The sequence below is a fragment of the Moschus berezovskii genome, chromosome 4 (genome assembly GCF_049115385.1).
Source record: "Moschus berezovskii isolate FMDL1 chromosome 4, NW_MosBer_1.0, whole genome shotgun sequence".
Classification (NCBI taxonomy): domain Eukaryota; kingdom Metazoa; phylum Chordata; class Mammalia; order Artiodactyla; family Moschidae; genus Moschus; species Moschus berezovskii.
Window position 1 is genome coordinate 102,465,589 of NC_142463.1, and position 22,317 is coordinate 102,487,905.

General features: G+C 43.7%; 2 protein-coding genes and 1 non-coding gene across 3 annotated transcripts in view; 1 reads left to right on the forward strand and 2 right to left on the reverse strand.

Moving 5' to 3' along the window:
• The window catches only part of LOC129556737 (myomegalin-like), a 631,881-nt gene that overhangs the window by 119,431 nt on the left and 490,133 nt on the right, over nt 1–22,317 (reverse strand).
• The window catches only part of LOC148778140 (myomegalin-like), a 45,677-nt gene that overhangs the window by 5,404 nt on the left and 17,956 nt on the right, over nt 1–22,317 (reverse strand). The window contains 10 exon segments of the mRNA XM_088836013.1: nt 154–380; nt 938–1,055; nt 2,420–2,658; nt 12,762–12,886; nt 13,481–13,670; nt 14,456–14,458; nt 14,786–14,905; nt 15,593–15,724; nt 17,002–17,253; nt 21,021–21,206. Of these exon segments, the coding sequence (XP_088692139.1) occupies nt 154–380; nt 938–1,055; nt 2,420–2,658; nt 12,762–12,886; nt 13,481–13,670; nt 14,456–14,458; nt 14,786–14,905; nt 15,593–15,724; nt 17,002–17,253; nt 21,021–21,206 (1,592 nt within the window).
• LOC148778141 (small nucleolar RNA SNORD86) lies at nt 19,263–19,348 on the forward strand. Its single transcript, XR_016037354.1, has one exon. It is a non-coding gene; the product is annotated as a small nucleolar RNA SNORD86 (small nucleolar RNA).

The following is a 22,317-nucleotide window of genomic DNA, read 5'->3' on the forward strand; positions in this document are numbered from 1 at the left end:
GACGACAGAAGGCCTAGCTGGATGGAAATGGAAGATACATCCTCAGCTGGTGAGAGATATGCAGCAGGAAAAAAGATAGTGGGAGAAGGAGCTAAAATCAAAAGAAGAAAGGGCTTAAGGAAAAGGTGCACCTAAGAGCTAAAATGTGATTACCTCTATGCCTGGGGCTTCGAGACCAGAGAAGCTGCAGGCCAGTCTCACAAGTTCTGCTATCCTCTTGACCAGCTGTCTGCCTTCCCCAATCTGCTCTCTTAGGGCACTATAGTCATCAATGTGGCCGATGACATGGCGGCCATGCTTATTGGCAAAGGAGCCATCAGTAGCATCACCCTCCAGCTTGGGAGGCTTCTTCGTTACTGGAGAAGCATCCAAACCCAGCTCTGAAGAATAAAACCACAACAACAAAGAACCCACTGTTATTCATAGTCACCCTCAGTTCAATCCAAAAGGGACATCAAATAGTAAAAGAGGCCAGAAACAAGATCAACAGTTTTGGAAAGCACACCTGTGAAGTCCATACATATTCTCGGTTCTATATTTTTATAGTCTTTCTCAGCATCTCATAATCATAAAATTCCCAGGAGGTAAATTTTATCCTTACTGACAAACATTCAGGACAGACATTAATGTTTTTTCTTTTTTTTTAATTTTGGGGTTGAGAAGACACAGACAAGGAAATTAAGCTGGATACAGACAGCACTTTCAAGAAGGAAGAGGTTCCAGTACAGTGAAGCAATGCCAGAGCAATAGGAAAACCATAGGAGGAAGAGTAGTGAAAAAAAAGGCAGCCACAGGAGGTGTAATGGTAGGGCTAAAGGCTTTGGGACATGCAGAGAAAAATCTCTAAATTCAGATAGTGTGTATAAGAGAATCAAAAGTTACTTGTACTAATAACTTTCCGTCATCAGACCCTGAGTCCTGTGGTTGCCCTCTTTACCGTTCTTCCTACTGAAGGTTGTGGTCTCTGGGCCAGGAGCCGCAGAAGAGGAGCTGGGGAAGACCAGAACTGGAGAATTCATGCCCACATCCCGAACTGGAGGGGAGGCAACCGAATCGAGGGAGTAAAGACAGCCACAGCTTTAGGAACCCTGGAACACACCACTCCACTGGAGATCTAAAGCACCATGACTCTCCTCTCATACTGTCATCACCCATATACCACAATCAAAACCAACAGCAAACTCATCACTTATTTTGAAATAAGATGTGAAGGCTGTTCCACGAGAAAAAAACATAGTTTGAAAAAATTATTAGGTGTATTTTTCTAATCCCAGATTTGAATATAATACTGTATGCAGTATGTCTAATACAATGCTTTGTAACTAAATATAAATATGCATAAAACATGCAGTACATATGTTAAAATATTTGATCAAGAAGTGAGTGGATTTATGGGGATTTAACTCTGCACTCTAATCACTGTTCTGATGAGTCAGTACTAGAAAATATGTACTAGGATAAGAAGCATAGGAGACATAAGCCTTGGTGAGTTTGAAATGCCCTATTAGAGACCAGACCGCAACCTGGAAAATATCATGAAGAGACTGATATGATCCTACTCAGGCAAATATGGCTTAGAGCCGGATTTCTAGCTCAGGCCTCTCTGCTGTGTGATGAGGAGGAGGAGTGACTGAGCTGGCAGGGATGAGTCCTGGCTGCTGCTGTGGGGAGGCGCTGAGAGGGCAAAGCCTGAGAGGGAAGAGAAGCAACACCGAGACAGAGCATAACGAGGGAGCAGGAACACAGCAAATCAAAGCTTCTCTGAATCCTGGGCGGGCCTGTTAACTCCCACAAACCTCAGCATAACAGTGACTCGTCTCAGTGCCTAGATTTTCTCATGTGAAATACAGAGATGGTAAATGCTGCACTAGCTCTCACAAAATTATTTGAAAAATTATTTGAACACATGGTCAATTTTAACACACTCCACAAACATAAGGAATAGGCATTAACATATACAGCTGTTAATTGTTTTGAGTACTGCACCCCACTCCAGTACTCTTGCCTGGAGAATCCCATGGGCAGAGGAGCCTGGAAGGCTGCAGTCCATGGAGTCGCTTAGAGTCGGACACGACTGAGTGACTTCACTTTCACTTCACTATGGTGTCAGGCACTTGTAAATTATTTCATTTAATGCTCCACATAATAGTTTATATTATTATTATCCTCATGTTAAAGATGAGGAAGCTGAGGCTTAAATACTTGAGGAGATTACCTAAGGCAAACAACATGTAAGTGGCAAACTCAGAATCCGGATCTGACCATAAACTCCATGCCCTCAAGGTGCTGTACTGAAGCATCTTTGACTTCACTCTGGCCCTAAGGAGTGTGGAAGAGGCAATATTGTCCCTTCCACCACACACATCCTGGGGACTTTCCCATTGGCTGAGGGCTTCATGATTCCCTTTTCCTTCCTACCTTGGAAGAACGGCTGCTTGTTTCCAGGGTCAGTGTTGGTGGGGAATTTCTGGCTAATGCAGGAGGAGCTGAGGCTGGCTTTGCTGGCACCACCATCCAACTGCTGTTCGAGCTGCAGTCTCAGAGAGTTGTTCACCTGAACGCTCTGCTCCAGCTGCCCTCACAAAGCTCGGATCTCTGCAACCAGGTGGCTCAAGTCACTGCTCAAAGGGACTTGGTGACAGGCATCCCAGGTGTAAGCTGAGAGGAGAGAGAGGTCTGGTGGCACTGAACCAAGTGTTTCTGAGCATCTGTCAGAACACTCTTCTGTGATGTTCCTTTCTGCCAAGGACCCCACTGTAATCTCAGAATCCCAGGAGTAATGTGACAGAACCTGCTTAGAACCATTACACCCCCTGTCGTGATGGGGATGTCACTTTTCCTGGGTGAGGACTGGCATATATTAAGATGGTACACACTCCAGCCTGGAATTTCCTTGAGACTCAAATGACCCTTGTCCATCTAGAGGGCACATGATTGGCAGATGAAGTCAAACCTAATATTTCTCCTCCTGATTAACCTTAGTCCTGCAGGCTAGAGAGCAGGGTCTTTCAAGGCAGAAGATCAGTACTAAGCTGGAGAAGTGCACAGACTGAGGGAGATGTGATGACCTCCACATTCAGGAATCAAAGGGGAGAGGAAGAAGAAGGCATCAGGCCTTTGGGCAACACTTCAGAATGGGAGGGATAGGGCTTCCCTGGTGGCTCAGTGGTAAAGAATCTGCCTGTTAACACAGAAGACGTGAGTTCAATCCCTGGCCCAGGAAGATCCCACATGCCGTGAAGCAACTAAACCCACAGGCCACAACTACTGAGCCTGTGCTCTGGAGCCTGGGAACTACAACGAAGGAGCCCATATGCCTAGAGACTGTGCTTTGCAGCAAGAGAAGCCACCACAATGAGAAGCCCACCCATCCCAACTAGAGAAGAGCCTGTGCAGCAATGAAGACCCAGTAAAGTCAAAAATAAATGAATTTTTAAAATTAAAAAAAAAGAATGAAAGGGATAGTTGAAGAACATAACTAATTGGACTTCTCAAGTTCTACTTGCTTTTTTACCTGCACTCACCATGCATAGCCTTTCTCTATGGACTGGGGGAAGAAGAAATCTAAGAAATATTCTATAAGACTATAATTGCTCATCTAAAAACATTGAAGTCAAATGTATTTAAAAAGATGAATTTGTTTTGTTTTTTATCAAGGTAACAGGATGCATATACCATATGATACCTGCATCCAGTTGCATCAGAGCCACAGGCCTTAACCAAACACATTATTTCTGCAGTGAGCTATGTGAATATTCTCCCGAAATGAATAAATGAAGAGGAGTGCAGGACAAGGTGGCAGAGTAGAAGGACGAGCTCACCTCTTCTTATGAAAACACTAAAATCACAACTAAGTGCTAAACAACTATCAACAAAGAACACTGGCAGCTACCCAAACGGATATTCTGCCTCCAAAGACGAAGAAGACACAGAGAGAGAGCAGGAGGAGTGCCTTCGTGGTATCATCAAATCCCATGCCTGCTGGGTGGGTTACCCACAAATGGCAAAATACATTGCAGCAGTTCTCCCACAGGAGAATTCTGAGCCCCACACCAGGCTTCCCAGCCTGGGCATCTGTAATAGGAAGGAGGAGCTACTGGAGCTTTGGCTTTGAAGGCCAGCAGGGTGTGAGTGCAGGAGTTCCACGGGGCTGGGAGAAACAGAGACTCCAGTTTTAGAGGCTGCACACAGTTTCATGAGCACTGGGACCTAGCAATGACTCCACAGAAACCTGGGCAGGTCTTGGAGGGTATCCTGGCTCTCGGTAGGGACATGGACACTGATGGCAGGAGCTCCAGGAAATATTCAACAATGTAAGCTCTCCAGGAGGTCACCACTTTGGCACCGAGACCTGGCCCCATCCAACAGCCTATAGGCTCCAGTGCTGGGATGCCTCAGGATAACCAACAGGAGGATGGGAACACAGCACTACTCGTCAGCAGACAGGCTGAATAAAGTCATCTGGAGCCCACTGATGCCTCTAAACATACCCCTTGACCTAGCTCTGTCCACCAGAGGGGCAAGATCCAGGTCCACCCACCACTAGGCAGGCACCAGTCTCTCCCACCAGGATGCCTGAACGATCTCCTGGACCAGCCTCACCCACTAGGTGGCAGATATCAGAAGCAAAAAGAACTGTAATCCTGCTGCCTGTGGAAAGGAGACCACAAACACGGAAACTTAGACAACACGAGACAGCAGAGAAATATGCTCCAAACAAAGGAACAAGATAAAACCCCAGGAGAACAACTAAGTGATGTGCAGGTAGGCAATCTACCAAAAAAAATTCAGAGTAATGTTGGGTAAAGATGATTGAAAATCTCAGAAAAGAATGGAGGCACAGATCGAGAAGATACAAGAAATGTTTAACAAAGAGCTAGAAGGTATAAAGAACAGAGTTTTACAATAACTAAAGTGAAAAAGGCACCAGAAGGAATCAGTACCAGAATAAATGAGGCAGGAGAACAGATAAGTGAGTTGGAAGACAGAACAGTAGAAATCACTGCCATGGAACAAAAGGAGGAAAACAAAATGAGGACATTTTAAAACTAATGCTCTGTGGAGAGGATACTGGCCCTCCTACAACATTCCTTTCCATGAACAAGTCTACAACTGGAGTGAGTATCCAGTGCTGGTTAGGAAGCTGGGTTTGGAGTACTCTTACCATCTGGCTTCATGAACTAAAATCTTCTGGTGTGACCAAGGAAAAGTGACTGATATGGAATCCATGAAATATATCATGCAATATAAGAGTATGTAGCACATTTCTCAAGAATCAATCTTCAAAAGTCCTTTTCTTCCCCATGGATAAAGAATCCACATTACAAGGAGGATCCTTACAGGAAGGGTGATCCCTGGAATACCATCTGCTGCTATGAGGGCATAAACTCATAGAGTCCAAGTCCTGGAGGTGGCTTTGACACCAAGGTGGCAGATGTCTACCTGGCATCCAAGTACAAAGCCAATCCCATCAGTGGGCCCACAGTACAAGGCGGTCTCCCTATTTTTTTACTGGAGCCATTTCAATAAAACTGTCCATGAAAGCATGCCAGAGGCCTAAAGCTTTGATTTTATTACCATGAAACAAAGTTTATAACTTGACATAAAATGAAAGAGGGAGATGAGGGAATAGAATGGAACAGAAAGCTTCAAGTAAGATGCCAAAGGCACTATTTTCGCTATGTTTTTCCATTCAGAACTAGTCTTAATAAAATACATTCAAATTTTTTTTAAAAAATAAAAAAATTAGGATAGTTTAAGAGACTTCTGGGACATTAAATGTACCAACATTTGTATTATAGGGGTCCCAGAAGGAGAAAAGAGAAAGAGCCTGAGATAATATTTGAAGAGATAATAGCTGAAAACACTCTTAATGTGTGGTAGGAAACAGTTGCTCAAGTCAAGAAAGTGAAGACAGTCCTGTACAGGATAAACCCCAGGAGGAACACTCTGAGACATGTATTAGTCAAATTGGGAAAAATAAAAGACAAAGAGAAAATATTAAAAGCAAGAACAGAAAAGCAAAAAATAACATACAAGCAAATCACCATAAGGTTATCAACTGATATTTCTGGCAGAAACTCTGCAGGCCAGAAGGGAGTGGCATGATATATTTAAAGTAATGAAAGGGAAAAACCTACAACCCAAGAACAGTCTACTCAGAAAAACTCTTGTTCAGATGAAGAAATCAAAAGCTTTACAGACAAGCAGAAGCTGAGAGAATTCAGCACCACCAAACCAGCTTTGCAACAAATGCTAAGGAAATTTCTCAAGGCAGAAAAGTAAAGACCACTAGAAACAAAATTACAAATGGGAAAGCTTATTGGCAAGGCAAACATATTGCAAAGGTAAACATACTGTAAAGGTAGAGAGTTATCCACACACAAATACGGTATCAAAATCAATAATCAGGAGAAGTGCAGAGTATAAAAGCGGGCTATTGGAAATTCATTTGAAAGTAAGAGATGGACAATTTAAAACAATCTTGTTTATATATAGACTGCTAGATCAAAACCTCATGGTAACCACAAAACAAAAATCTACAACTGATACACACAAAAAGGTAAATCAACCCAAACACAACATTGAAGACAGTCATCAAACCACAAGAAAAGAGAATATAAGAGGAATGGAGGAAAAAAGACCTACAAAAATAAATCTAAAGCAATTAACAAAATGGCAATAAGAACATATGTATCAGTAATTACCTTAAGTGAAAATGGATTAAATGCTTTAATCAAAGACATTGACTGACTGAATGGATACAAAAAGACACATATATGCTGTCTACTAGAGACCCACTTAAGAACTAGAGACATACTGACTGAAAGAAAGGGAATGGAAAAAGTTGCTCTTTGCAAATGGAAATCCAAAGAAAGCTGGAGTAGCAATACTCATATTAGACAAAATAAACTTTAAAATAAATATATGACAAGAGACACAGAAGGACACTGCATAATGACCACAAGAGCAATCCAGGAAGAAGATATAACAGTGGTAAATATAAATGCACCCAACACATGAGCACCTCAATATATAAGGCAAATTCTACAAGCCATGGAAGGAGAAATTGACAGTAACACAGTAATAGTGGAGAACTTTAATACCCCACTTACATCAATGGACAGATTAGCCAAACAGAAAATCAGTAAGAAAACAAGAGCCTTAAATGAAACGTTAAACCAGATGGAGTTAATTGATATGTTTACAGCGTTCCATCCAAAAGCAGCAGATGATACATTCTTTTCAGTTACATATGGAACATTCTCCGGGATTGACCATATGCTGGGCCAGAAAGCCAGCCTTGAGAAATTTAAGAGAATTGAAATCATAGCAGGCACCTTTTCTGACCACACACTATGAGATTAGAAATAAACTATAAGAAAACTGTAAAAAAAAAAAAAAAAAAACACAAACGTGAAGAAAAATAATATGCTTCTAAATAACCAATGGATCATTGAAGAAATCAAAGAAGAAATTTAAAAAATACCTAGAAACAAATGAAAACATGATGATCCAAAACCTATGGAACACAGCAACCCACTGGCAACCCACTCCAGTGTTCTTGCCTGGAGAATCCCAGGGACGGGGGAGCCTGGTGGGCTTCCGTCTGTCGGGTCACACAGAGTCGGACACGACTTAAGTGACTTAGCAGCAGCAGCAGCAAGAAAACAAGAAACAACTCCGACAACCTAATCTTATAACTAAAGCAACTAAAGAAAGAAGAACAAACAAAATCCAAGGGTAGCAGAAGGAAAAAATTCAAAGATCAGAACATAAATAAATGAAATAGAGACAAAGCAAAACAAAAGATCAATGATATTAAAACCTTGCTCTTTGAAAAGATAGACAAAATAGATAAACCTTTAGCCAGATTCATCAGAAGAAAAGAGAAGGCTCAAATCAATACAATTAGAAATGAAAAAGAAGTTACAATAGAACCACAGAAATACAAAGGATCATAAGAGACTCCCACAAGCAACTGCATGCCAATAAAATGGACAACCTATAAGAAATGGACAAATTCTTAGAAATGTACAATCCCCCAAAACTGAGCCAGGGAGAAATAGAAAATATAAATAGACCAATCACAATTACTAAACCTGAAACTGTAATTAAGACACTTCCAACAAATAAAAGCCCAGGACCAGATGGCTTCACAGGCAAATTCTATTTAGAGAACAGTTAATACCTATCCTTCTGAAACATTTCAAAATATTACAGAGGAAGGAACACTCCCAAACTCATTCTAAGAGGTCACCATTACTCTGATACAAAACCAGAAAAAGATGCCACAAAAAAAGAAAATTACAGGCCAATATCACTGATGAACATGACACAACAAAATACTAGTAAACTGAATCCAACAATACATTAAAAGGATCATATACTATGATCAATTGGGCTTTATCCCAGGGATGCAAAGATTTTTCAATATCTGCAAATCAATCAGTGTGATAAACCACATTAACAAATAGAAGAACACAAATCACATGATCATCTTAATAGATGCAGAAAAAGCTTTTGACAAAATCCAACAGCCATTCATGATAAAAACTCTCCAGAAAGTGGGTACAGAGGGAACCTTTCTCAACATAATAAAGGTCATATGTGACAAACCCACAGCTAACATCATACTCAACAGTGAAAAGCTGAAAAAGAAAGTATTTCCTCTAAGATCAGTAACAAGATAAGGATGTTCACTCTTGCCACTTTTGTTCAACATAGTTTTGGAAGTCCTAGCCATGGTAATTAGAAAAGAAAAAGAAGTAAGAGGAATCCAGATTGGAAAAGAAGTAAAACTGTCACTATTCACAGATGACATGATTGTTGTTGTTTAGTTGCTAAGTTGTGTCCGACTCTTCTGTGACCCCATGGACTATAGCCCACCAGGCTCCTCTGTCCATGGGATTTCCCAGGCAAGAATACTGTAGTAGGTTGCCAATTCCTTCTCCAGGGGATCCTTCCTGACCCAGGGGTCAAACCTATGTCTCCTGCATTGGCAAGTGGGTTCTTTACCATGTTGGGAAGCCCAATATGATTCAGTTCAGTTCAGTTGCTCACTCACGTCTGACTCTTTGTGACCCCATGAACCGCAGCACGCCAGGCCTCCCTGTCCATCACCAACTCCTGAAGTCCACCCAAACCCATGTCTATTGAGTCGGTGATGCCATCCAACCATCTCATCCTCTGTCATTCCCTTCTCCTCCTGCTCTCAATCTTTCCCAGCATCAGGGTCTTTTCAAATGAGTCAGCTCTTCGCATCAGGTGGCCAAAGTATTGGAGTTTCAGCTTCAACATCAGTCCTTCCAATGAATACCCAGGCCTGATCTCCTTTAGGATGGACTGGTTATTCTACACATAGAAAATCCTAAAGATGCTACCAGAAAACTACTAGAGCTGATCAATGAATTTGGTAAAGTTGCAGGATACAAAATTAATACACAGAAATATCTTGCAATTCTATATACTAACAACAAAAGGTCAGGAAGTGATATTAAGGAAACAATCTCATTTACCATCATATCAAAAAGAATAAAATATCTAGGTGTAAACCTACCTAAGGAGGCTAAAGACCTATCTTCTGAAAACTATAAGATGCTGGTGAAAGAAATCGCACATGACACAAACAGATTGACAGATATACCATGTTCTTGGATTGGAAGAATCAATATTGTTAAAATGACTACACTACCCAAGGCAATCTACAGATTTGATGCAACCCCTATCAAATTACCAATGAAATTTTTTGCAGATCTAGGACAGAAATCTTAAAATTTGTATAGCAACACAAAAGAGCGCAAATAGCCAAAGCAATCTTAACAAAGAAAAATGAAGCTGGAGGAATCAGGCTCCCTGATTTCAGACTACAGTACAAAGATACAGTAATCAAAGCAGTATGGTACTGACACAAAGATCAATAGAACAGGCTAGAAACCCCAGAAATAAACCCATGCACCCATGATTAATTAATCAACAACAATGGAGGCAAGACTCTACAATGTATATAAGGTAGTCTCTTCAATAAGTGATGCTGAGAAAACTGGACGGTTACATGTAAATGAATGAAATTAGAACATTTCTAACACCATACACAGAAACAAACTCAAAATGGATTAAAGATCTAGATGTAAGACTGGATACTATACAACTCTTAGAGGGAAACCGAAGCAGAACACCCTTTGACATAAATCTCATCAAGTTCTTTTTGGATCCATCTCCTAGATTAAAGAAATAAAAATGGAAAGAAACAAATGGGACCTAATTAAACTTAACAAGCTTTTGCACAGCAAAGGAAACCATCAACAAAATGAAAAGACAACCCACAGCATGGGAGAAAATATTTGCAATCAACTGATTGACAAGGGATTAATCTCCAAATTATACAAACAGCTGTTGCAGCTCAATATCAAAGAAACAAACAACCCAATCAAAAAACAGAAGATCTAAATAGACATTCTCCAAAGAGGACATTTCAGATGGTGATAAACCACATGAAAAGATGCTTAACATGGCTAATTATTAGAGAAATGCAAATCAAAACTACAATGGGGTATTACCTTACACTGGCCAGAATGGCCATCATCAAAATATCTTCAAACAATAAATGCTAGGTTGGTTGTGGAGAAAAGGGAACCTTCCTATCCCGTTGGTGGGAATTTAGTGTAGACACAGGGAGAACAGTATGGAGGTTCCTTAAAAACCTAAAAATAGAGCTACCATATGATCCACCAATTCCACTCCTGAGCATAAATCTGAAGAAAACCATGCTTGGAAAAGATCCTTGTGCCCCAATGTTCACAGCAGTACTGCTTACAATAGCCAAGACATGGAAGCAACCTAAATGTCCACTGACGAATGATTAAAGGAGATATGGTGCATGTATACAATGGGCTATTCAGTTCAGTTCAGTCGCTCAGTCGTGTAAGACTCTTTGCGACCCCATGAATCACAGCACGCCAGGCCTCCCTGTCCATCACCAACTCCCGGAGTTCACTCAAACTCACGTCCATCGAGTTGGTGATGCCATCCACTATCTCATTCTTTGTCATCCCCGTCTCCACCCACCCCCAATCCTTCCTAGCATCAGACTCTTTTCCAGTGAGTCAACTCGTCGCATGAGGTGGCCAAAGTATTGCTTAGCCATAAAAAAGAATGAGATAATGCCATTTGCAGCAACATGGGTGGACCTAGAGATTATCATACTAAGTGAAATCAATCAGACAGAAAAACACAAATATAATATCACTTATATATGGAATCTTAAAAAATGAATACAAGTGAACTTATTTACAAAGAGAAACTGACTCACAGACCTAGAAAACAAACTTCTGGTTACCAAAAGGTAAAGATGGGGGGAGGGATAAATTAGGAGTTTGGTATTAACATAAACATCCTCTGTAATAACCTATATGGGAAAAGATTCTGAAAATGAATGGATATATGTCTATGTATAACTATATCACTTTTCTGTACACCTGAAACTAACACATTGTGTATCAAATATACTCCGATACATTTTTTTTAATTTTAAAAGAGAAACAAAAATAACAAAGTGTGAAGACTTACCCAAACAAATTCAGATCTTACTATAAAACTCTAACAATGAAGACAGTTTGTTATTGGTGGAAGAATGGACATATTGATTAATGGAACAGAGTGAAGAACTCAGAAATAGACTCACACATATATTGGCAAGTGATTTTTTTGCCTCAGCAGTTGTTTTTCAATGGAGATGCCAAGCAATTTGAGGATGGTCGTGGTGATGAAAAATCAATTGTGTTTCTATATCCTAGCAAAAAAATCACTTGGCATTTGAAATGAAAATGTTATCCCACACATGAGAAATATTTATGTAAAAGTTAAAATATGAAAGATGAAAATACCAAAAATTACAAAATATTACTAACAGAAATTATGGTCAATTGATTGTCAACAAAACTGCCAAGGTAATTAAATGGGACAAGGACATTCTTTGTAACAAATGGTGCTGGAGAAACTGGATATCAATATGGGGAAAAAAGAACTTTAACCTTTCTGTCACATCATATACAAAATTAATTCAAAATGAAACACAAGCCTAAACGTAAGAGCAAAAACTATAAAACTTCAGGAAGAAAAATACAGGGAAATCTTTATGATCTTGAGATAGACAAAGCTTTCTTCGCTAGGACATAAAGAAAAGCATAAACAATACAAGAAAAAAATTTGATGTTCAATAGAATCTAAAAAGTGCTGACTTCCAAAGACACTAAAAGGACTTAGAGAAATATCTGCAAGTTATTTTTCTGATAAATTAATTATACCCAGAATAAAAATATCTTTAAAGAAAACTTCTTTCTCACTTGGGGAAAGGTCAGCGTGGGAGCTGGTTGTCTGCAACAATTGCTGCATGGGTGATCAGAATTCACATCTGAGACGTTTTCAAATGATGACACCACCAGAATGGTTCTTTGCATTTTTTTAAAATCACTGCATAATCTAACTTTGATTAACTTGTCTCAGACCATCCAGGTAGGTGAAGTTTGACTCTTGTAGCCTATTTTTAAGGATCTGTAGGCTAAACCTTGCTCTTGTAACCAGCATCTGGGCTTTGTATGTGAGCATTCCCCCCTTCTTATTGGGATCCTCAATGACTGAGGCTTTTTCTCAGATAGAACAAAGTAAGTTTCCAAGATCTCCAGAACTCCAAGGTAAAGACTTCACCGGAAGCTTTAGCAAGAACAAGAAGCCCACAGGGTGGGGAAGAAGGGAAAACATACCTTTCAGCTCCTTCTTGGAGTTGCCATAAAGTGCCTCATAGATCTGTAGCTCTGACTGGAGGGACTGGAAAAGCTGCTGTTTCTCTTCACACTGTTGCTGCAGGAGGGCCAGGTTATGCTGCAGCCTGGCAAGGGAGAAGCAAGGGTCCACTGAGCAGGTGGATTCCTATCAGGGCAAGAGGCTCTGAGCCAACTTTTGCATCAGAGAATTTTAGCCCTGGATGTCTCCTGAGGTGTCATGAAGACCGCTGCCTTTATTCCACAGATGTGGTGAGAGAGGCTCAGGAGGTCACGTCCCTCTGCTTAGAGCTGTGCGGTTAGCCATCACACCTGGGACACACCACCTGGTGTTCTTGCTGCCCCACCGGGTCTTGTCATGTTGTCCAGCAATTATTACAGGGTTTATGCTGGGAAGCAGCATCAAGGCTGGTGTCGACCTCCTAGGTTATGATGGGACTCATATCCTAAAACTCACTGGAAGGACTTTCTCCAGAATCTGATATGCTGAAGCCTTACATAAGAGGGTTTTACTCTCTCAACTTTGGAGTGAAAAAGTCATTCCTAGAGAAGTCCTTCCTTCTGTTCAAAGTTACCCATAAATCTGAAATAGCAGAGGGGATATCAAGGTTTCCAAAAAGGACCATTCACTGACTTGCCAATATCCCTTTTTCTAAATCTGAAAATACGGCCATCTTCCTTTCCAACGGGCTCCCTCTAACCTGGAGTCTTTCTCCTGGAGAGACAGGCGTTCCTCCTGGAAATGCAAGATCTCCTGCTGCTTCTCCTTCAGGTGTTCCAGTAGCTGCTGCTCGTCCACCTTTTGGTGCTCCAGCTCCATTTCCAGCTCTTGAAGGCGGGATCGAGAGGTCAGTAGAGCCTCCCTCAGGCATTCTGTTTCCTGGGAGTGCTCTGGTAAGCAGAACACAGGAGTACTTATATCATAGGGTCAAAGGTCAGCAGGAAGATTAAGCCCAAGCACATTCATCCAGACAAACAGAACTAAGGTGAAAGGAAGGCCAGCTTATGCTGCCTGAGAGGCAAAGCCAGTGTCTGCTGTTACACTCACATGCTCCAAGGAGTGGGAGCCTCTTTCTCTGCAGAAAGAGGTTGCTGCTGTGATTCAGTATGGCCCACCTTGGTTTCAGGGAACACACTCTTGCTTCCTAACTCTATTTTCTAAGTACTCACATACCCTCTATGCAATAATCCACTCGCGAGTTTTGCCAAGGATCAAGAGGCTTATGTAGAAACCTCTCTTAATATCTTTTTCCTTTCCTACAAGCATTATTTCATTCTGGGCTTAATCCTCTTAGCGACTATTCTTTGTCTGTTTGCATATTCAATAAATATTTGTAAATAAAAATAATTTGTGATGGAAAATACATTGATTCCATTAACTCAATTAACACTAAGGTCAGCACCCACCCCCCGCTCCCCAGGCCCAAAGGAAAAGATGCCCACACATGGATGCCCACTCAAAAGTGTTGAGAAAGCTCTGGAAGATGTTTTTCTAGCACCTCCAGACACAGTCATGAGGACCAGGGACCAGAGAGGAGCCCTGAGTGTAGGAGGAGGGAGATGGAGAGGAGACACAGCACATCAGCACGAGAGGGACACAGGGAGCTTCCGCGAGGTCTTGGAAGAGCCTGAGAGGGTGTGTAGGCCTCCTGCTCCTCCCTTTCCTGGACTGAAACCAGCTGTGAGTGTGGGGAGGTAGGACGGGCACTTACTGGTGTCCAGGTTGGTGGCTAATGACTGAATCACTGCACGTGGGTCGCACAGAAGTGGCTTTCCTACAGCTCCTCCTCCCTGGAGCCTAGGCGTCTGAGGGCCCACGGTTCGGGATTGTCAGAAAGTAGCCCTTTCTAGAGTGAGAAAAGCTATGGGAGTTTGGTGTTGGTGGGTCTGAGCAGCTCTGTTCTCTCCACCTTCTCCTCTCTTAGGTTCTCCATACCTGGTGATGGGTATGGCCAGGGAAGAAAGGGATACAACACTGACCACAGTTTGTGGCTTTTGGCACTCACCTCTGGAAACATGACTGAGCTGAGCCTGAAGCCTGTGGTTTTCTTCCCGAAGGACTCTGTTCTCATTGGAAAGCTGAGGTGTGGACTCCAGGCCCAGACTGTAGAAGTTAGAGGTGGAGCCTGTCCGAGGAAGTGCAAGCAGGTAAGTTACACATTTGTGTAACAGTGGATCTCTGTTTGCTCGTTCTCTGCCTCCAAAGACACTGTCCCAACCCAGCAGAAAACCCTGAGGACTTGTCTCCTGGTGGGACGAAGTCTGCTGGGCTGAATGCCTGGCTTTGCTGTGGCTCCTCTGCAGGAGTTCTTTGCATGCATTTCATGTGCCCTGGGTGAGCAGTTCAGGAGGCTCTGTTCCCTAAATAGCTGCTCTTGCTGCAGTGTGGACAGGTCAAGGGTGTTTGGAAAGGCCGGCCTCCCGGTGTCAGCAGCCTGGGGGAGAGTGTGGGCAGGAAGGCCACTTTGGTGAGCGGCTGCAGGAGGCCTTGCAGACCTGGCTCCACCACATGCCAGTCACAGAACCAGGGCACAGAAGTCAGCAGGCAGCAAATGAGCAGCTTTAGGGTGAAGGAGAAGTCAGAGGATTCTGTGGACCAGATCTGGTTAGATCTGCAGTGAGGAGAGCTACTCTCTGAGCTCAGATACAGCAACAAGGGGAGGGAATGGTCCTTGCCCCCTGCCTTGCTGACTGTAAGGAGCAAGTGGAGGAAAGCAGACCACAGTGCTTTGAAATCTGTGACGCTCTTCTCTAGGGCAACCTTAGATTCTCCCTAAGTAGACCAGAAATAGGAGGCCCTGGCCCTCTCCTACCGCTTTCGCGGGCAGTGGAGCTGAGCCTGTGTTCCAGCTGCTCCCGCAGGCGATCGTTAATGCAGATGGACTCCTCCAGGCGCTGGCGCAGGTTGCAGAATTCACCAAGATGCTCCTCTAGCAGGTCAGCCCCTGCAGCCACCCAGGAGGACAGGAAGAGGTGGAGATGGAGCACCCTGGGGCCCACTTGTGGGCTTTGCCAGTGGCCTCTCAGCAAGACCCTTAAACATCACTGTCCTCTCTCATGGGCATATGGGAGCTCAGGTGACTTTGTTTAAAGAGTGAATGGCGGCAACATATATATATGTATGTGTATATATATATATATGTATGTATACACACACACATAGTGGAATATTCAGTTCAGTTCAGTTCAGTCGCTCAGTCGTGTCCGACTCTCCGCGACCCCAGGAATCACAGCACGCCAGGCCTCCCTGTCCATCACCAACTCCCGGAGTTCACTCAAACTCATGTCCACAGAGTCGGTGATGCCATCCAGCCATCTCATTCTCCGTCGTCCCCTTCTCCTCCCGCCCCCAACCTTTCCCAGCATCAGAGTCTTTTCCAGTGAGTCAACTCGTCTCATGAGGTGGCCAAAGTACTGGAGTTTCAGCTTTAGCATCAGTCCCTCCAATGAACATCCAGGATTGATCTCCTTTAGAATGGACTGGTTGGATCTCCTTGCAGTATAAGGGACTCTCAAGAGTCTTCTCCAACACCACAGTGGAATATTACTCAGCCATAAAAAATAATGAAATAATGCCATTGCAGCAACATGAATGGGCTTAGAGATTGTTATACTGAGTGAAGTCAGCGAAGGAGAAATATCATATGACATCCCTTATATGTGGATTCTAAAAAGAAATGATACAAATGAACTTACTTAGAAAAAAAGAAAGAGACTCACAAACTTAGACAACAAACTTATGGTTGCCAGGGGGAAGGTTGGGGGAAAGAGATAGGGCATTTTGGATGGACATGTACACACTGCTATATTTAAAATGGATAACCATCAAGGACCTACTGTATAGCTCATAGAACTCTGTTCATATTATGTGGCAGCCTGGATGGGAGGGGAGTTTGAGGCAGAATGGGTATGTGTGTATGTATCACTGAGTCCCTCTGCTGTTCATCTGAAACTATCACAACATTGTTAATCGGGTATACCCCAACACACACAAAAAAAAGGTTTAAAATTAAATAACCTATCACTTTTACCCTAATAAAAGAGTAATTTAGTTTTAAACACAGGACAGCTGGTACTAAGCAAGCCCCATGGGCCTCCTCCCATATAGGGGTGCATGTAAGGGAGTTGTAAGTGTACATGTCCATTTGCCAGGGTAACTGGTAAATGCAAGAGGTTCCATATGGTTTAGAGAAACAATTGACCTGCTCGGCTTTGTATTTACCTGTGGGTTTGGAGTTAAGCTGGTACATGGAGGAGCCTGAGGATAGGTCCCCAGATATGCTCCCTTTCTGAGGTCTCATCATGTCCCACTGGCCACTGCTGCCCAGGTACCCAGGCTCCAGGATTCTGCCCAGTTCGGTGGTGCTGCTTGGAGGACAGAGGGGCTGGGTAGGGTTGCGGTAGTGGGAAGGTCTGGCTTCTATATGGTTGGTTGGCAATGTGTCTGGGGAAGCAGGATGAACACTGGTGACACCTGGGCAGAAGGAAACATGAGTGAGAAGCAGTAGCGAACACAAGGATCAGCCAGGAAGCGCGTGATTGAGGAGAACGGACACTGACGGGGACACACGGGCGGAGGCCTCAGCGGCTGCGGAACACCAGTGAGATGGAGACTTAGACCCTGGAGGCTGCGACTCTCACCCCGTGTATTTGTGAGCAAGAGACACAAGAGGTAGGGGGTGAATAAAGTCACCCATGGACACAACAGGAAAGTCCTGTGGCCCTAACCTGGCTCCCGTGATATTGCCTCATGATAGAGTCCAGGAAGTTCCTGGGGAGAACTCACTGGGAAAGTCAGGGGTTCAGAGTGTGATGGCCATAGCACTGAGCACACCTGCGAACAGGAATATTTGTGTTCCTGTGAGTACTTGCTGTTCCGGAAGCTAAAGTGCCAGTTTTTCTAGTTTTCCTTTGGGGTTGTCAGAAGAGAAAGGGGGCATAAATCCAGCTAGAATGGTGGACCCAGTCACTCCAGACTGAATTCTTTGCTGAGGTTGGGGGAGGTTCTGTATACGCTTAGGGGTGATTTGAATCTTACTCAACACGATTCAAGGAACTGAAATGTCATCACTTGCATCTGAAGAGTCATGAACACTCTCCCATGGGGGAGGTAGGACCTTTCATTTCATAGGCTGATGCCTTCATAGATCCTGTGAAATCATGGGCCTTCCCATCATCTCCGCTTCTATTTAAAAATAATCCCAGCTGGGTGAGAGAGGGAAAGAAGTGAACTGGCTATAGTTCAGGATATTCACATTCAGACGACTGCTTTCTAGGGATTATCGACATCAGCAGCAAACAGGTAGCTCTGCCTAAGAAACAGGAGTGAGGAGTGAGGTCCTGGTGTCTTCCAACCAAGCCAACCCCCTTTGAGGGATTAATATAGTTGGCAGTTGCCAATTTTGATCCTTATTTATAACTGTTCTCAAATTTGGCTACATTCTGGAATCATCTGAGATAAGGTAAAAACAAGTACCAGTGCCTGGTTCCCCAGAGATCTGACCTTAACGGGTATGTGGTTCAGCTTAGGTACTGAATGTTTTAAAATCGTCCTAGCTGATTCTAAAAGGCAGGAAAGTTTGAGAAGTATTGTCAAGCATCTCCCCTTCCCCAATTTGAAAACTACTAGATATTCATTAGGATCAGTGGAAATTAAGGAGGGGGATGAAAAATGTAAGCATGCAAATTACAGTCCAGGATTTAAGAGACATGACTCCCTACCTCATCCACACCTTTTTCAACCCCAACCCCACACAAGGCAAAGGGGAAATCAGTGGTTGTTGACACTCAGCTTACTTTCTCACCAAGGTCGCAGGAGGCTTCAAATCTATCAGTAACAGGGATCAGTAGTCTCATGTTCCAGTCTCCCTGGCCACACAATACATGCGCTCTGCATGCCCTAAACTGTGCAAAAACACCAGACAGACACTTGCACAAGAAGATTAGCTCCATAGAGACCTGAGAAGCTGCCATGCACCACTATCCACTCGGAAGCTTGGTTTAAAGCACAGGAGGAGAGCTGATGAGCTCTTTGGAGAGGACTGTGCTTAACAAGGCAAAGAAAGCGCTACAGCCTTTCTTGCCAAGGCTGGACCATCCAAAATCTGGCCCATGGAACAGACTGGTTGTGACTCCAGTTCAACCCGCATCAGCAGACCATTTCATGCACAGTGCTCTCCTTCCTGTCTCTAGCTTTGGGCAAAGACAACTTGACAATGTGGAAAGATGGAAGAAAAGGAAGTGAGGAAATGAAAAGTAGTCTAGTGAACACTCGTGCCTTTCGGCATGGAACAGATTTGTTATCCATCAGTTGTTGGTTCCAGACCTGCTATGGTAGCGTGGTAGCAAGTTCTAGTTCAGAGAGAATAGCACATGCTGTCATCTCTAAAGAGAGAAAAGACTTTGGCAAGGGGACTCCAGCATTGTTCAGCTGAGCTCAGCCTGTGCTCTCAGCAGGACTGTAACAAAACCATTCCATTTGGGGATCACAGTGATGGTTGACCAGGGCTCCCTGACCTATACAGTCCTCTGCTATGGGGGTGATGGCCAGTCCTGGTGTCTGAGTGATTCCCTGGGCCCAGCAAAGGGACCAAGTTTCCAGAGCCTTGAAGACAAGGGGTAACACCCCAAAATATGGACTCATTTTCCACTCTACCTTCATTGGCCGAGCAGCTGCCAAGAACAAAGGTCGCATCTCCCAATACCTGGCAAACAAATGCAGTATTGCCTCACGAATCGATTGCTTCTCTGAGGTGCCCACCAGTGTTTTTGGGGAGAAGCTTCGAGAACAAGTTGAGGAGCAGCTGTCGTTCTATGAGACTGGAGAGATTCCCCGAAAGAATCTGGATGTCATGAAGGAAGCAATAGTTCAGGCAGAGGAAGCGGCTGCTGAGATTACTAGGAAGCTCGAGAAACAGGTGAAGAAACGCTTGAAGAAGGAAAAGAAAAGGCTGGCTGCAATTGCCCTGGCTTCTTCAGAAAATAGCAGTGCCCCGGAGGAGTGTGAGGAGACAAGTGAAAGACCCAAAAAGAAGAAAAAGCAAAAGCCCCAGGAGGCTCTTCAGGAGAATGGAATGGAAGACCCATCTGTCTCTTTTTCCAAACCCAAGAAAAAGAAATCTTTTTCCAAGGAAGAGCTAGTTAGTAGTGATCTTGAAGAGACAGCTGGTACTGGAAGTCTTCCCAAGAGGAAGAAATCTTTTCCCAAAGAGGAACCAGTTACTGACGCTGATGAGTCAGAAAACAAGAGGGTCCCCAAGAAAAAGCGGAAATTGTCTTCCAAGGAGGAGCCACTCAGCAGTGGACCCGAAGAGGCTGCTGCCAACAAGAACAGCGGCTCCAAGAAAAAGAAAAAACTCCGAAAGCTATCCCAGGAAAGTTAGAATGGACATCTTCTAATGGGGCATAATTTAACAGAGGTATTCCCCATCCCATTCCCTAGAGCCCAATAAAAATAAAAACAAATTAAAAAAAAAAAAAAAACCATTCCAGATGGAGAAGGTATGATGGAAACATGGAACTAGGAGCAGAAGATCCAAATTCAAGCCCATTTCTCGCCCTTCCTAGTGACCTTGATCAAGTAACCTCACTCTCTGAGTTTTAGTTCTCTGCCCTGGCCCTGGCACACAAGGTGAGACCATGTTCACGTTGGTAGGTCCTTAGATTGCTATACCCGTGTAACACTGGTAGCAGAAGGTAGCCTCTTAGACCTCACTGCCTGCTGGAAGGAACATGTGCAGACTCTCCTTAAAAATGATCTCGGTCTAGCTGGAAATCAAACTAATGTTAGAGTAGACAGTGTATCCAATTTCAGGGATACTAATGTGGTCTAAATGGGGCTCAAGGTGTACACATTCTCAGCTTGTGGTCTATGGTGACCATCAATCTCTGGCCCATCCAAGCTCTTCTTTACAGGCACAGACCATGGTTATAAGGTAATTTCAAATTGCTTTCTAGTGTTTTTAAAAGCACTACTAGAGGGCAAATTCATCATGTGAAGTTCTTTTCTTATTTCACACAGAAGCATAGTTAGTTACCTACTAACTGATGAAACACACACATGAGAAAGATAACAGCAAATATATTTCCAAAAATAGCAAGCGCAGCTCTCCCACAGTCGTCCACTGATAGCGTGTACCCCTGTGTTATTTTGAAAACTCTGCCATCCAGCCAAAGCCATGCAGAGACACACAGTGTGGGTCCGCCGTCCGCAAGCACACGAACGCAGCAGGAAGTGCTCACTTTCTCCTAACTGCTTCCGCAGCATCTGCAGCTCCTGCTGAGCCTCCGCCAAGGAGACCATGGGCGTCTCACAGCAGCCAGGGAGGGGAGGGCCAGCAGAGCTGAAAGGCAGGAAGCTGGGTGGAGCTGAGGGCAGTGGTGCCTGGGGAAGGCTAACCAGCGTGGGTATGGATTGGAAATGAAGGCCTAGAAACAGAAAGTCAGGGAGAAAGGACACAAGTCATTAGACTGAAAGGGAGAGAAAAGAACGGGTGAAAGATTGAGAAGGTGAAACTATTTCCTGACCAGGTGTCTCCCTGGGGAGTGTCTGTCATTCAATGTGATGATGACTAAGATGGCCAAGGGGGAGCAGAGCTACCCAAGAGGCTGGCTTATCTCACCCGCTCCTTCTTCTCCCCTGCCAGGGCTATCCTGCATTCACATTCTATGCTCATCTGGAAAACAACTGGTTATAAAATGGCAAGGTAGCATTACCATAGCTCAGGCAGCCATGAGAGCCCCATCCTAGCCATCTGGGCATGGCAGGTCAGGATGGCTCTGCCTGAATGCTCTCAGGAGCCCTGGGGTGCTGCTGCCAGCGTGGGCCAGTCCTGGCCTCTGTGACAAGACTCCCCTACACCTAGCACTCCTGAAAGCAACAGGACTCACCCTGAGGAGGACAGGAGTGGACTAGGAGAGTGGGGACGCTGGCATGACTAATGCATGAAATTCAAGGCTGATGGAAACAAACTTGAGAATCCCAAATCACTGTGCTCATTCACCAAAGGAAAAATAAAAGCCTTGGCAAACTGACAGACACAGTGGCATGCAAAAATCTGTCTGAACATTCAAATAGTTTAAGGAAAATGCTAAACATATGTGGATTCTTCCATCCTTGATGCAAACCTACTGAATCATAAACTCTTGTCAGAAAGTTTTTTAAAAGAAAAACTTCACAGGTGATCATTATGCAGCCCATCTATAGATTTCAGGAAGCCTGGGAAGTTCTGATGTTTGAATCTCTCTCCTTTTCCTAAAAACATTTGAAGGGCATGTAGCCCACGGAGGGAGCAGAACCCAAAACGTCTAGACTTGTGGAGACTGTTCCACACAGAAGACAGTGATCACATTCCGAAAAACATCCCTTATCCCAGGACGCTGACATGGTATCAGAGCAGTACAAGACCCTGAATTACCAAGTGACACAGCCCAGGCCTCCTTCAGAGAGGCACTCTGACTCTAAAACCTTCGACCTTCTGCTCTTTTTAATCCCAAAGCATTCACAGAGATGTCTACAGTGCTTGACGAATGGTTTTTC